The sequence below is a fragment of the Oncorhynchus mykiss genome, chromosome 12 (assembly GCF_057628025.1).
Source record: "Oncorhynchus mykiss isolate SJ-2025 chromosome 12, ASM5762802v1, whole genome shotgun sequence".
In the NCBI taxonomy this organism is placed as follows: Eukaryota; Metazoa; Chordata; class Actinopteri; order Salmoniformes; family Salmonidae; genus Oncorhynchus; species Oncorhynchus mykiss.
In genome coordinates, this window is record NC_143033.1 from 80,754,874 (window position 1) to 80,771,128 (window position 16,255).

At 46.8% G+C, this 16,255-nt stretch overlaps 3 protein-coding genes across 4 annotated transcripts in view; all 3 read left to right on the forward strand.

The window, feature by feature from the left end:
* The window catches only part of LOC110538960 (uncharacterized), a 33,432-nt gene extending 27,446 nt beyond the window's left edge, over positions 1 to 5,986 (forward strand). For both annotated transcript variants that reach the window (XM_036938551.2, XM_036938553.2), the window contains exons 4-5: positions 638 to 858; positions 1,050 to 5,986. In XM_036938551.2, the coding sequence (XP_036794446.2) occupies positions 638 to 858; positions 1,050 to 4,981 (4,153 nt within the window). In that variant the 3' untranslated portion in view covers positions 4,982 to 5,986. The remainder of the gene's footprint in view (positions 1 to 637; positions 859 to 1,049) is intronic.
* A 493-nt stretch (positions 5,987 to 6,479) lies between these two features.
* LOC149979399 (uncharacterized) lies at positions 6,480 to 10,967 on the forward strand. Its single transcript, XM_090193631.1, has one exon. The coding sequence runs from the start codon at positions 8,190 to 8,192 to the stop codon at positions 9,234 to 9,236; it is 1,047 nt and encodes a 348-aa protein (XP_090049757.1). The 5' UTR covers positions 6,480 to 8,189; the 3' UTR covers positions 9,237 to 10,967.
* A 2,110-nt stretch (positions 10,968 to 13,077) lies between these two features.
* Positions 13,078 to 16,255, forward strand: part of LOC110538283 (serine/threonine-protein kinase N1) — a 55,821-nt gene continuing 52,643 nt past the window's right edge. The window contains exon 1 of the mRNA XM_021625002.3: positions 13,078 to 14,066. Coding sequence (XP_021480677.2) covers positions 14,043 to 14,066 — 24 coding nt within the window. The 5' untranslated portion in view covers positions 13,078 to 14,042. The remainder of the gene's footprint in view (positions 14,067 to 16,255) is intronic.

Consider the following 16,255-nt stretch of genomic DNA (forward strand, 5'->3'; position numbering starts at 1 on the left):
CCTCATGTCAGGAGAGGTGGGCTGGATGTAGCGGGGGGGTGGGGGGGGGGGGCTCCACTCTGTATGTGTGGTGTGACTTATCTCCCAGGCTGCACTGCTTCAGATGCCTCAGGGTGTTGTGATGACTGGGTTGACTGGCTGAGTTACTGTATTAGTGCCCTGTCGGGGCCAGCCACTCCAGGCATTGAAGAGATGAAGAGTGAATGGAAGTTGACTCCTCTTCGTCCTCATGTTCTTGTTGTGTTTTCTCCGTCGTCACTTGGTTTATGACCTCTCTGTGCTGTGTTCCTGAGGAAGTCTAGTGTCTGGCAGGGCTGTAGAAGTGACTAACAGAATGACTTGTGAATACAATCGACAGGGCCTCTTGCTCTGTGATTTATGGCCCAGGGGTTACCAGCATGTGGAACTCGAGGGACCAACGTTCGCTTGACGATGCAAATGAATCTGTTTAAACATTGGTGTTAATTTAGTGTCACTTTATTTGTATTTATATAAATAGCACCAGCAGTCACGTCTCCATTTCGATATTTTATCACCTCTACAGAAATACTGATTCATGGTGTCTGGTAGATGACCCCCCTGGTTTGAAAGCCGTGCTCAGTGATTCTGACCCCACCGCTCTCCTGTTCTCCCTCAGGCCTGCCACTGCTGCTCCAGGATCTCGCCCTGCCTCTGCTGCAGCCAGGCCAGCCACAGCCAGCACAGCCAAGAGCTCCACATCCACAGCCAAGCCTGGCACCCCCACGGCTAAAACCACCTCCACCACTCCCAGACCAGCTTCTGCCAAAGCCGTCTCTACAACACCCTCAGCTGGACGGACCCCGACATCACAGCCCTCAAAAACTCCCATCAAGAAAGGTAAGAGGGGACATCAGTTTTGGTTCAATTTAAAAAAGGTTTTAGCTTTTTATTACTAGCATTACATGTTATTACATTTTTCAAAATATATCTTTATTAAATATTAGATCATTTGTTCATCATAATTAAGTTTCCAACCCTTGTCCTTTTCCTCTTCACAAACGTCTGCTTGTGTTATACATTTCCTCTAGATGTTACCAAATCAGCCACCAAGAAGCCTGCAGCGGCTCCTCTCACTCGTACCTCACCAGCCAAGACCACCAAACCTGAGACTCCCAAATCAGCCTCCGCATCCAAGCCAGACTCCACCCCCAAGAAGCCGGCTGCCAGCAGCAAAGCCGCAGACACCAAGAAGACTCCAAGCAAGCCCACGCCTTCAAAGGATGTCAATGCTGGCCCCAAGACCCCTAGTACCAAGCCAGCAGGGAAGGCTTCCACCCCTAAGAAGACTGTGGGCAGCAACACCCCCATGGCAGTAAAGCGTGGCCCCAAACCCACAACGGCGGCAGAGCCTGCGACTGAAACTGGTGAGACCCAGGACGCCGCTGTTGCTGCTGCCATAGCTGCAGCTTCCTCGGCTGCTGTATTCTCCATGGCAACCTCGGAAGAAGCAGTGGTGGCTGCAGTCCCAGAGGAGAAGGAGACTGTGCCCCCTCAGGCCAGCCAGCCAAAGGAGACCCCAGAGGCCTTTATCTCTCAGCTGTCAGCTCAGCTGGACCTGGTCCACCTGGAAGAGCCAGCAGACACAGTGTCTCCCCTGGGCACCACGGTCATGTCTCCTCCATGCTCCCCCACCGGGCCCATGTCCCCGGTCAGGGAGCCTCAGAATGCCTCTGCTCTGCTGGACATGCACGTCCAGCCAGAACCCAGGTCCCAGAGCCAGTCTGCCATGGCTCCACAGAGTCCAGTCCAGGAGGAGGTGATTTTCCAGCCAGACTCCTGGGCCCAGAACCAGTCTGCCATGTCTCCACAGAGCCCGGTCCAGGAGGAGGTGATTTTCCAGCCAGACTCCTGCGCCCAGAACCAGTCTGCCATGTCTCCACAGAGCCCGGTCCAGGAGGAGGTGAAGGTCCAGCCAGACTCCTCGGCCCAGAACCAGTCTGCCATGTCTCCACAGAGCCCAGTCCAGGAGGAGGTGAAGGTCCAGCCAGACACCTGGGCCCAGAACCAGTCTGCCATGTCTCCACAGAGCCCATTCCAGGAGGAGGTGAAGGTCCAACCAGACTCCTGGGCCCAGAACCAGTCTGCCATGTCTCCACAGAGCCCTGTCCAGGAGGAGGTGAAGGTCCAGCCAGACTCCTGGGCCCAGAACCAGTCTGCCATGTCTCCACAGAGCCCTGTCCAGGAGGAGGTGAAGGTCCAGCCAGACTCCTGGGCCCAGAACCAGTCTGCCATGTCTCCACAGAGCCCTGTCCAGGAGGAGGTGAAGGTCCAGCCAGACTCCTGGGCCCAGAACCAGTCTGCCATGTCTCCACAGAGCCCGGTCCAGGAGGAGGTGAAGGTCCAGCCAGACTCCTGGGCCCAGAACCAGTCTGCCATGTCTCCACAGAGCCTGGTCCAGGAGGAGGTGAAGGTCCAGCCAGATGAGCAGCAGGAGGACCTCCTCATGCCCTCCTCTTCAGCCCCTCCTGCGTTCAGCATGATGTCTCAGCCCATGGATGAGTTCACCACAGGGGTCCTGGTCTCTCCCTCTCAGGACCAGGAGGAGGCAGTGGAGAAGGCAGATGAGGAGATCAACGAAGATGATGACAATGATGACAATGAGGATGAGGAGAGGACAGTGGGCAAACCGACATCACTGTTTGAGGAGGCCAAGCCTGCAGGCTTCGGTGGTGCCACCAGTTGGCATGGGGATGACCTCTTGTCAGGGATGGACTCTGAGGATGTGAGCAGTATGAGCAGCCGCCTGCAGGGGTCGTCAGAGATTAGCAGCACCCAGCACACGGGCCTGCTACAGGGTACCCAGAGCTCCGACGCCCTGGTAGACTCCAGCCTCAAGGGCTCCGAGGGAGAAGGGGCATTCATGTGCTCCCCCGATGTGGAGACCCTGGCCAACGAGGAGGAAGATAAGGAAGAGGACAGGAAAGTGTGCAAGCCGACATCACTATTTGACATGAGTAGCTCTCAGCCCTCTGAGGAGGCAAAGCCTGCAGGCTTCGGTGGTGCCACCAGTTGGCATGGGGATGACCTCTTGTCAGGGATGGACTCTGAGGATGTGAGCAGTATGAGCAGCCGCCTGCAGGGGTCGTCAGATTTTAGCAGCACCCAGCACACGAGCCTGCTGCAGGGTACCCAGAGCTCCGACGCCCTGGTAGACTCCAGCCTCAAGGGCTCCGAAGGAGAAGGGACCTTCATGTGCTCCCTCGATGTGGAGACCCTGGCCATCGAGGAGGAGGAAGATGAAGATGAGGAAGAGGATAGGAAAGTGTGCAAGCCGACATCACTGTTTGACATGAGTAGCTCTCAGCCCTCTGAGGAGGCCAAGCCTGCAGGCTTCGGTGGTGCCACCAGTTGGCATGGGGATGACCTCTTGTCAGGGATGGACTCTGAGGATGTGAGCAGTATGAGCAGCCGCCTGCAGGGGTCGTCAGAGATTAGCAGCACCCAACACACGGGCCTGCTACAGGGTACCCAGAGCTCTGACGCCCTGGTAGACTCCAGTCTCAAGGGCTCAGAGGGAGAAGGGGCCTTCATGTGCTCCCCCGATGTGGAGACCCTGGCCATCGAGGAGGAGCGAGTTGATGTTGATGATATGGACTTGAGCTCAGAGCGGGCAGTGGACCACCGGAAGGTGTGTCAGCAGGAGGATGAGGAGGAGGAGGATGATGAAGATGTGGAGATGCCCAGCGAAGGGGTGACGGAGAGTGGACTGGAGAGCTGTGGGAACGCAGACGAGGACGACTACACAGAGGAGGACCGCTTGGATAACCTCAGCCGTTCTCCCATCCCACCTTCCTCAGCCTGGGGTCAGACAAACCCCTTCACTGACCCCTGGGCCCAGCCCCACCTCTCCTCCCCCCACACCGCCTCCAGCCCCCTGTCTGACCACGGGGCTGACGGCCCTGAGACGTCCACCCAGTCCTCTGCCCAGGCCTGGTTGGATCTCAGTGCCCCCTCTCTGATGCTAAAGTCAGAGCAGCCCTCAGAGCCCCAGTCTGCCCCTGAGGAGATGGAGAGCTCCGCCCCAGTGGAGGCCTCTGCTCCCCCAGGGCCCCATGCTGTGGGCATGTCTCAGTCCAGCACCCTGAGTGGCACGGCCCTGGCCGTCCACAGCAGCAGTGAAACCAGCACTCCCGAGGAGCTCCGTGACTATGACAGCAGCTCCGGGGTGGAGTCACGCTCTGACAAGCAGCAGACTCCTGTGCCATCCAATGTGCAGCCTGACCTGGAGCAGGACTTGGGCATCCATCTGGAGCGAGGTGACGAGGAGGAGGAGGCTGAGACGCTCCCTGCTGACGAGGTCCTGGGAGCAGGCCCTCCTACTGCCCCCGCCTCTGCCCCCTCCTCCCCCTCCACCTCGGGAGACGAGGCCAGCGACATGGAGGGTGAGATGCAGATCAACGACCCAGATGTCCCCGTCACCATGGATGACCGTGCTGAGTTCGACAGCCCACCGTCCGCCTGTATCCTGCCTGCCCTGGAAGAGGAGGTGGTGGAGGTGCTGGCCGGAGAAGGAGAGGAGGACGGGGGTGGCGGCACGCCCCAGTCTGCCAACTCAGTGGCGTCTTACGGCTTTGACTGCACCATGTCCAACTCCAACGCCCACTCCACTGCCGAGAGCTGCGGTAAGAGCCCCGGCATCTTCTCCCTAGAGAACGAGGACCAGTTGCCCGAGGAGGCCAAGGACCCCTCCCTCATCAAGGAGCTGACCCTGCCTGCAGCGGCCGCCCAGTCAGAGGAACTGCTGGGAGGCCCTGTAGACCTGCTGCCCCTGGGCCAGCCTGGGGACCAGCACCACTACATGCTGGGGGGGAAGATGGATGCTGACGACCTGGAGGCCAACAACCTGGAGGACACCCTCCGCCTGGGGCCCCAGCATGCCGGGGAGGCCAGCGAGGGCCAGCCACCCTACTACTCTGCTATATGCGATAAGACTGATAGCTTTCTGGCAGGTAACGTATAAGTCCCTACCCCTGGAATGCACCTTCTCCCTCGCACCCCTCCCCCCTTGTTGTTCTTAGTTTTTCTCTCGAGGTGGGTTAGATGGTTTAGAAAAACAAGCAAATGATGGTAGGAAACAAAAAAAAGCAAGGGGAACGAAAAAGACTGTAGATCAGTGAAGCCTCCCTCTTTCATACTACTATTATGGTTATGAATGTATGGCACTACTTTATGTACAATAGCTACTAGCTACCATTTTCTATTAGAATGTTCTTTTTAAGTAACACTGCGTAACCCCTGAGGGGGGCATTGACTGACTGGTCCGTTGGGACAAAGCTCTTAAAAGAAAAGGAGTAAAAGGAGAATGGACTCGACCTACATGTGTATTTATCCTACTGTTTTTACCAAACAAATGTCAATTATTATTTTTTTGTACTTGTTTTGTTGGAACCCGGTCCTCCCTCCCCTATGTACACGCTCCATTTGATCCTGCACCGTAGAGATAACCTACTCTCTTTTTCTACAAGTTTGTCGTTTTGCTTTCAACACCATTTTAGTATCGAATAAAGGCTAGATATTTAACATGGCTTTCCTCCCCTTACAGTTTTCTTAAGGCCCGTATGAGAGTGTTCGATTTGAAGTTTGTCTAGTTTTAATTTGTGCTACAGGAAGTTTGCCTCTCCCTGCATAGATTATCGTGGCAAGTAACGTTGTCATGTACAGTGTGTTTTGAGGCATCTGTTTTAAGTGGTCATGCTTCATGCCTCTCTTAGTTGATCATTTGTGCTTCAGAACCAACTAACAACTATTTGTGGGAAAAAAACCTGCATTCCTCTGCATTTAGAATGACGCTCACTGAAAACGCTTTTCTCACTGAAACGCTTTTAGTGATATTGGATATTTCAACTTGCATGTACTAACATTGAAATTGTATCTGATTAAACCATTATACACTAGGGATGTTCATAAATGAATGGTTCATGCTAAGTAGGTTTTTCAAAATTCCATTAAACATCATTGCAAGGCATGTTGTTCCTGTTTCTTGTTATTTCCCATTAGCGTAGCATGTCTCAATTGTTGTCTAGGTCAGTTTTATGTATTTAAATGACATCACTGTCCTCGCCATGGGAATCACTTCCCACCAGGAAGTGAAGTTTTATCTGTGGAATGGTGCTGATGCTCAATGGAATTTTGGTTAGGAGCCAATCCACCTGGTGTCCCATACCCTGTTTTCCAGCATGTATATGTTTCTCTCTGACCTCCATGGATTCAACGCAGACCAACACCACATTTGTAAATGTCCTTGGTAGGTGGTAGTCCCCAAACAGACACCATGGAAGACTCCTCCTCCTGGTTCCCTTTACTGTATGTCCTGAAGGTTTTACATCCTCTTCCTCTGCGATGTGAAGCTCAAACCTGCCTGTATCCTCCCGAATGCTCCACCCAACACACACACACACACACACATATATATAATGGCATTACCCCACACCCACCTGAATGTGTCTTAAGAAGAAGCTGAAGCGGATGAGAGATCTGACTCCATCCTGCCTGCTCCTGCTCATCCAAGACAAGGAAAGCCCTTGGATCCCTATGTTTGTCAGTACTGAAATCAGAGCATCCCTTGTTCCTCCTCTCCTACCTTCTGCACCATTATGGTCTTCCTAAACAAAACAAAAAAATACAGATTTGGCATTTTGCACAGTAGGCCTATCATGAACATACAGGCGTCTCATGATGTTGCTTTGGGAACGCTCTGTTGCATGTATAGTACTGTACGTGTCTGTTGGGACACCATGGCTGCCCTTGAGTAAGGCATGGTCAGTGTTGAGGTACACGTTTTGGTAATTAGCCGAGCAGGTCCCAGGGGCATCCTTGTATTGGCTGAGTTGACTTTTTATGTGGGATAGAATGCGTTTCAAAGCAGGCAGGTGTATGTTGTGACCCCACACATATGAAGAAACCATATGGTTGGTCAAAAACTTTTTCATCAGAGTAGTTTATGATTTCGTTCTTAAGTAAAATGGTTAATCCCTTGTTCCCCATTTTCTTTGTCTAGTCCCTGGCTTGTCAGGTCTTGCATGTTAATTCTCATGTTATCAAAATCTAGCCTTTATGTGGGGATATTTCCCTGGGACATTTTTAAATGTGTCAATTCACATTTGGATTAATGGTGGTTAAATGCCAGATCATAGAGACAGGGGAGATTAATTGCTCCTAGTCATGTGATCTTTATCCCTTATTATGGCTACATATAGTTCTGAGTTTCAGGCCAGCATCTTGAGGGCAAAGACTTAAGTCAAAATGATTACCAACAATGTTGCGCACCACTTTATTACATTGTATGAATGGGTTGCAAATTGATGTAAATTACCTAAACTCTGACGCAATTACGTGAGATTTTAGTTCTGGGTTTCCAGGGTTACAATTACCAGACACATATGGGAAAGCGATTACATTTAAGATGTGATTGGCCACTGCTGTTACATCTGTTTAGCTAATGTCCTGTCCCATGTCAGGAACTGTCTGAAATGTTGTATTATATTAAATGTATAGACACGTACTGTAGTTGATAAATCCATGAAGTGTCTCCACAATTTAACAATTGTAGTTCAACCTCAACTCAATGTCATCTTCATAACCTTTTTCCCAAATGATTTGAGAGCAAACTCTAGACCTCATTTGACTCTAGTACTGATAGTCTATATAGTAGATGGGTTATGTAATATGTATTAGATTAGGTCCTAGATGTTGGCAAGTACTCCAATCAGACAGATGTCATGTTAATGAGTCATTGCATGTTCCAATAAGTTAAGGGATGATTTAGGATGAGTCTAGGATGCATGCCATCCTCTGTACTCGTTTTCCACTACTCAGTCGCTATTACCCTCGGGGACATTTGAAGCCAGACCACAAAGATTCGATGTGACGGTCTGATCAGTAAGAATTTGATACGTCCTTCCACACCACAAATGTTTACCCAAAAATAACAGAATACAACGACTGTTAGGTTTGTTATAACACTTAGATGAGCCAATATATAACAGAATAGTAAACTGTGGTCAAACACTTCATTTATTTGTCCTTTTTCAACTGATCGAGACAGGTTTCTGTTTGTGTTTACTTTATTCCTTTGTGTAAAGACGTCAATCCCTCAGCACTTCCCTCGTTTTGCTTTACGTCTTCCCTCCACTCCTTTTGATTCTTCTCCTTGAATCCTCTGGCCCTGGATGCTGTCCTACCCCTCCTTTTTGGTGCATGCGTCTCTAACGCACATCCCAAGTTATCTTGACTGTCTAGCAGGAGGGCCCAAGAGTGACGAAGATGAGACCGAAGAGTCCCACCAGTCACAAAAGAAGCACAGAGAGCCACCCGTGGGCTTAAGGGAGGAGGACCACATCCATCTTCCTCCTCATCTCGTAGTGAACAGCCACTACATCGCAGAGCAGCAGTGCAACAGGAGACCCACCGACACCACCTCCAGGTCCCTCCAGTCTGCAGCTGTAGCCAACGGTCAGCTGCGCAGGCTGAAGCAGCACCAGAAGCACTTGAGAGAGCGGCAGGAGCAGGAGAGGCAGAAGAGGCAGTGGCTAGAGGAGGAGTGTCTGAGGCAGGAGCAGCAGATGCAGCTGGAAAGGCAGCGTCGGGAGCTCCTCCAGCTCCAACTCCAGCAGCAGCAGCAGGAGCACAGACACCGCCGCCAGGTGCTGCAGTGGCAGCTAGAGTTGGAGCAACAACTCAAACAACAGCTCAGACAGCAGCAGAAACAACAGCAGCAGCAGCAGCAGCAGCAGTTGAGGAGTCCGTCTGCAGTCATGCTCTCCCCATCCTCTGGGCTATGCACCATCTATGAGGCCATGGAAACCAGCGAGGAGGAGGACGAGGGTCAGGAAAGAATGCAGAACAGAGAGAGGGAAACAAAGATGCAACAGGAGAAGTGGACATCCAAGCAGACCTGGCCAGAGTCACGCCAGCAGGGGCAGCGTCCCATTCCTCCAACGGACCTGGACTGGAGCAAGAAGGTGGACATCGTCCAGCAGCTCATCAACCAAACCCTGCTGCTGTCCGGGGACAGGGGTTGCCCCCCTCTGCTCCTGCTGCCTGTGGGGAGCGGGGGCACCCTGAGCCCCCTGGAGAGCAGCATGTGGCCCAACCTGCTGCCCCCGCTCAGTCCCCCCTCTGCCACTGTCACCTCTGTCAGCAGCTACTCCCCAGACAGCCAGGGCAGCTCCCCCCAGGGAGACTGGACCGTGGTGGAGCTGGAGACACAGCACTGAAAGCCAGGGAAGGAGGAGGACACACCACTCATCACTGTCATATCTATGCACTGCATACTGTATTCACACGACACAAGTTGGCACTGCATCTCCACACTATAAATTAATGACATGGGCCAACATAACAGTGAGGTACACTGATTAAACCACACCACGTCACAAAAAGAGCATGCTATACATTCTAACTTCATATCTACATAGAAATCCACATTCACTGTATTGTAAAAATAATCTTCAGAGAATGCTATATATTAACACTCTTCATCAGTAGAGAATTAAGAATGGCACAGCTCCCATTGGTACTGCATCTAATATACTGTAATAATACACATAGGATTACTATATATATATTTTGTATTTTATCTCTGTATTGCTTTGAATCAAAACCCAAATTTGATTAACTGTATAGTATGAACCTTATTCTGGGCGATAGTTATGACAAAGTGCACTTGTTAATTATTTTAAATGTTACAGGTAAGTGGGACTAGTTTAGACTTGGTTGTGTTAAATTATCATCAGCTTCAAATCCTCAGAGAAGCTGTTTTGTTTGTGAAGAAAATACTGCTGCTAGCTACGGTCTGGACCAAATGGACTGCTTTGAATTGACACAATCCTTTGTAGGAGAACACCCTTTTAAGGAGAGAGCAATGTCTCAAAATAATTGGGCTGTCAATCACACAGGAGAAGAGGGAGGGTGAGAGTAGGATGTCCTTGTTCTGCTCTGCCTTTCACAGTGGTGGTGAGGGGATTGGTGGAAGCAGGAGGGGGGGGGGGGGTTCACCCTGCATTCCAAAGCTATAACCTCATTTCTTGTGTTGGCCTTTATTCAATGGGTTTCCAAGGTTACAAATGATGTCATGATAGAGAAGTCTGGGACAGCGACAATACCACACAGTGAGAGCACAACACTCAGAGCACTGATAAAAATGTAACTAACTGTTCAGAGAATTACATCAACATACATTGCCCTTTATTAAATACGCCCCAGGAGAGGGAGTTATTTGCAGTAGTGATGAGGCAATGCTGTGAGATGGGAAACTGGATATGAAGTGTTGGAAGGACTTTAACATTGTACTAAATAAGTGCTGTGTTTGACCAATGCCATAATGGCTTAACGGAGGGGGAAACTAGGTTCCTAAAGCCTCAAACTTGCATACATGTTGGCTACATTTGTCAAATGAATATCCTTCATCTATCTCAGTCATGTCAACCGTTGATCTATCTATCAACAAATTGATTTGATCTGTGAGCCACCTGTCTCTGTTTTGGAGTTTTGAATACTCATGCAGTTTTGATTCCTGCTTGTATTACTTTGGTGTCAGGTCTACTACAGTATGTCATGTATGTACATCCTACTTGGGAAGGCTACAAAATGTCTGGGTAGGGTTTCAGTCGGGATGTAAAATTTGATACATTTTTTGTTAATACATTTTATATAATTCTACTGTTATGTGCAATCAGAAATGTATGGTGAATTGTGCAATATGAGTAATATCAGTTGCACATAATTTAGTTTAGATTTCATGAGAATTGTTGTTTATTTATGCAAGGTTGTTCTAATTTTAGCATCTATACAGGTATATGTAGATCTATAAATGTTTTGTTTGCATTCATTATTAAAGGCTTATACTGTATGTCCTCTTTTAGTTCCGTTTGTAAATAGAGGTAGATGAACACTGCCACCTAACGGTTGAGTTAGACTACTGTAAATAAATAACCCATGTAACCCATGTAATCGGTTTTTATCCATGATCAGTACCGTAGGATATAAAATATTAGTATTGTGCAAGCACATCTATGAAACTATTTTGACAGGTAGGCTAATATTTTAAAAAGTATATCTGTATGTATCCACATGGTGATATTATAAATGTATGTGATGCTGTGTATGACAACTTATTTCAGTTTGAATGCAGCATTTGTGAAAAGGATATTTATGTAATACATTGTCCTTTAAACCGGTGGTGTCTAACTCATTTTGCACTTGGGCCGCATTCGGTCTTCACTGAGGTCTGGAAGGACGCGTTAAAAATGTATTATTTGCTTGAAGAAAATAGTCCAGGGACCATAAATGCTTGAATTCTTCGCTGTCTAGCTTTCGTTTCAACTACTGTTATCAAGCTGGACAGAGTGAAGAGCCTATACATGTACATTCATTTTCATTTCTACAGTTTTGATTTGGTTTTAGACCTTTCAAAAAACGATTTCCCCCCACCAAAAACAAACTCGTAGTGTATTTGAGGTTTTATAAAGACTTCTGAAGTTTGTAATTTCCACTCTGAAATGTCAGATTAGATTTTCCCTTATGTGAAATATCAATTTGAATTATAATCCACATCATTCACATTTCCTGTTGCCGTAGGATTATTTTCCTGCTGTAGCAAACTGTCTCAAATGAAGATCCTACATCTGTATAGACATGACTGGCCATCATCAAACATAGTTCAAATGATCACCAGAGGCATACTATTAAGTACATTATAGGCCTAATCAGAGTTTGGAAAATCTAATATTATTTTCAAGCTCCTTCATTGACTCTTGATCAATTTTGCTACAAGGATTTGATTATTAAACTGTTGGTATTAAATTGTGTTTGTAGACTGTGATAGGCCTACTGTATGGTAATTCACTATTTAAGATCATTTTTAGGCTTGTGTCTGATACATGTATCCTTAAGTACAATACAATATAATACAATGACTTTCAACTAGCTCTTCCTATTTTTTTGTTATTTTGTAACCAGGTTGGCAATGGCAACAGACACATGGATATGCTGACAACATAACCTACTGTGAAAGACTGATGCCATGTAGTCTCTCTTGTCTAGACAGAGGGGTTGCCTCCACTGAAGTAGGCTATATATGATTGGTTGCCTCCCACAATGTTCAGGTTTCCTAGGGTCTGGGTTTACAGGCTTTCCTCATACTAGAAGTAACATAGTAAAACGGAACACTTAAATTAGGGTAAGGGGGATACCTAGTCAGTTGTACAACTGAATGCTTTCAACTGAAATGGTCTTCCGTATTTAACCCAACCTTTGAATCAGAGAGGTGCAGGAGGCTGCCTTAATCGTCATCCACAGCGCCCGGGGAACAGTGTGGTAACTGCCTTACTCAGGCAGAAGAACAGATAAAAATCTTGTCAGCTTGGGGATTTGATCCAGCAACCTTTAGGTTACTGTCCCAACACTCTAACCACTGGGCTAATAGTATGATCTGTTACATTTGGTATGGTTACATAAGACCGAAGATTACTGAAGGCAACAATAAAAGGAAGGTGGATTGGTGGGTGTATAATGCGAATGTCTAGCAATCCAAAGGTTGCGTATTCAAATCTCATCACAGACAACTGTAGCATTTTAGCAACTTTGCAACTACTTACTACTTTGCCCTTTAACCTAACTCCTAGTCTAGCTAATGTTAGCATTAGCCACCTAGCTAACTTCCGTGACAACAAATTGCAATTTGTAAAATATCATACAAATTGTACATATCACACATAATACATAATGTAACATATACTAATTTGAGAGTCACGGATTTTCGTTTACTATGTTACGTTTACCCCTGACTCCAGGTTGCAACCTTTCCGAGACTAAATATTATGTACGTTTTGAGCAACAGTTTGGCCAACTAACCACTAGGCTTCACTAGTCTCTTTCAGTGATGGCCAGAGTCGGACAAAGAGTCGCTTAGCCTAAACCTACCCTGTACAATATTAAGTCCATACCATTAAGTCTCTCTCTTAATCCATTTAGTTCCACTACAACAAATTAACAATGGTAAATTAGGTAGGTCAGCAGACTCGGCCCATATGAATAAGGCGATATCACCAATAGGTCGTTTTTAGGGGTGCCAAGTGGTGAAGGAGGGCTCGCTTTATGAAATTACTAAAGAAAGGCGCAAAATTGTGATTTATCGTCAACAGGTTTATTGCGATTGTAGTGATCACATGACCAATAAGACGCGCGCCCCTCACTTGTGCTCAGCCCCTCACTTGTGCTCAGCTACCCTCACTGGTTAGTTGCCCCCACAAGCAACGAGCATCAGACCGTTTTTATACTGTTGATTCACGACCAGGCACGCACAAAGGAGCTCTCAGAAAGGGAACAGTGCCGTAGGATAGCATTAATTTTCTCTGAGTAAGAAAATGTCAGATATTCTTTTGTGGTTTATAGATATTTCGCCTGGATTTAAACTGGAAATGATAACGTGAGCGGTAGGCTACGTAAGCGGGAGGCTATGTTATTAGACACAACGGTTCTTGTTCATAACCCGATTATAGGATAGACGATGCAATATATGGAAATAATAGCCTAATAATAATGTCGATTTTCGAGAGTGAGTGAAAAATTGAATGATGTCCATTTAGTATTATTTCTGTAGCTGTCATGTTCTCCAATTACATGGGGTAGAATGTTAGATGAACCAGTCAACGTCAGCCTTCAAACTACACAACATAGTTGAAAGATGGACACGGCGATACGTAACTTCTTGCTCTTTTGGAACATGGACTAAAGAAGAGAATGAGAGGCCTACAATGTTCATTTTGTCGATGCTCTCGCTCACCTGGGCAGAGACAGGCGCCCGTTAACTCTCCGTACAGTTCACTGTCGTTTTAAAGTGCCGAGGGTATTCGCCAATGTTGGCCTGCTCTTTGACTGCAAATAACTCCAAGCGGACAGGACCTGATTTGATGGTGTCGTAGATCACTAAAATGATTTGATAATAAAAATTCACCAGCTACATTGAAGAAGACTTTGTCATCCCACCGCTGTTGTAGCCTGTGTGATACACAAGACACCAGATGGCTAACAACGACTCGATGCAAGTAAGTTTTCCAAGTTAGCATTGGACAGTGGTTTTCCTTGATTTAACATATTATGTTAGCCTGCGTTTGTCCTATTCGAAGAGATGCGTGCATGTCATATTTGTAGGCTATTCTTCTAATTGGGTTCGTGGTGACGTCTTTGCATGGTAGACAGACACCCTACTAGTACATCGGGCCAAAGTACTATGGTGGTTTTAGACCGGTAGTAGCCCACTATAACTTACTGAGCCTTTAGTCCACACCATCACCTTGAAACTTTAGGTCGGTGTTTTCTGTCCCCCATGTTTGCAAAGGTCAAACAGTGCATAATAATGTCAGGTGCTTACAGTGTGTGTTACCAAAGCAGTCTGACTGTGTGGGTGTAAACACAAGTAATGACGTATTGATGATGTGCAGACCAACAAATACTGTACACACGTCTACTTTTTAAACCTCACCCACCATATGGAAGAGAAATGACCTGTATGGAGCATTAGAGGGCCATTTCTTGTGGTACATAGTTGTTCCACTCAGGTGAGTTACAGTGAAGGGTGTCAGAGTCAAGGACCTAATTAAACAGGTCATGTTACCTTATGCTGCTTACACAGGTGTCATCTCAGTTCAGGAAACTGCATAGGAGGGAATTGTTACAAATTAGAGGCCAGGTTGAACTCAAGCCAGAACCCAACACATTAATATCTGTCTTCTGCAGCCTTGCAGGAAACCCACTGAGTTTGGGTCAGACCAAAGTTCAAATAATAAGACACATAAAACTACACATTCTATTTTAAGTTAGTATATTACATACATACACATCCCGATAGTTTTGACATTTTTTCCACTAATTGTTCTTTTGACCAATCACATCAGATCTTTCAGATCAACTATTTTTCAGACCTGATCTGATTGGTCAAACTAATAATTAATGACCAAAAGACCTGAATTGGGCTGCCTGTGTAGATGCAGCCTTTTTTCTTCTAAAATAAATTCATGCAATTTGACAAATGTTGCTATGGGGCAACATGTTTGCATGCATTCTACACATTTTGCCATGGAGAGAACATTTGGCAATTTTCTAACAAATTTCATGCAATTCTACTAATTTGGGAAAAATGGGCAGTTTTACAGTTAATTTCTTGAAATTCAAAAAATATTTCCATAGGGTGGAAGGACATTTTTGCAGTTTTAAAGCTAATATCCTACAATTCTGCACATTTTCCATAACTTATACCACGATAATATGATATCTGAGTGAGAGTGACTAATAAAATCAATGGGGGCCCCCAGGAGGTTAGGGCCCCCGGGCATGTGCCCTTTGTGCCTGGTCTATAATTTGACCATGATTACCACAAGTTTAGATAGCTGGCTAGACATGGGCTAATTGAGTGACTGTCAGTGATTGACACAGCAAGATAACTGCTGATGCACAACAGCATTTCTAAATTGCACCATGTGAATTATACTATTTTAACTCACAATAATAAGTTGAGATGCCGACTGAGTTCTTAAAAAAATAAATGTTTTTGATCGGGGCCCCCTAGCGGCCGGAGGCCCAAAGCGACCACTTATGTCACTTATGCCCAGAGCGGGCCGGTGCAACATCATGTGAAGTATGACCTACTGAACAGTGAACTGGGTCAGCAAGTAGCCTAAGCCTATATCACTATGTGTCAGTGTCAGGTAAGCATCCGGTATCAAGGACACATGTAGGCTACAGTAAGTTCCTTCCAATGGTGCCACTGTCAGACTTCTTCCCCCAGGGATCTTCCTCCAGAAACTGGAGATCAATCATTTGTTTTAAATGTATTCAATAAAATGGCATGTACATAATAATGCTTATGACTGTAAAATTGGGGGTGGCCTCTTGACTGACGTAAGTAGGCCTAGTTAGTGTTTCCATGAAAGAGAAGGTTTCCTGACTCCTGGAAAGCTAGCACTGTGACTGTGGGCAACACACATCAGAGGAGGGTAACGGGGCCTAAATGTTCGTTGTTCATGTTTTGAATTCTCTTGTTCTACCTCTAGGCCCTTCTCTTCTTTTTCAGTTATGTTTAGCTCGTTTTGCAATGAGAGAGAAAACATTGCTTTGGATGGAAAAGATACATGCATTGACTTTGTGGAAATAATAATAGGCCCTGCAGGACTTTCATATATTTTAGGGATCTTTACTGTCACGGTCGTCATAATGAGGAGACCAAGGCGCAGCGTGA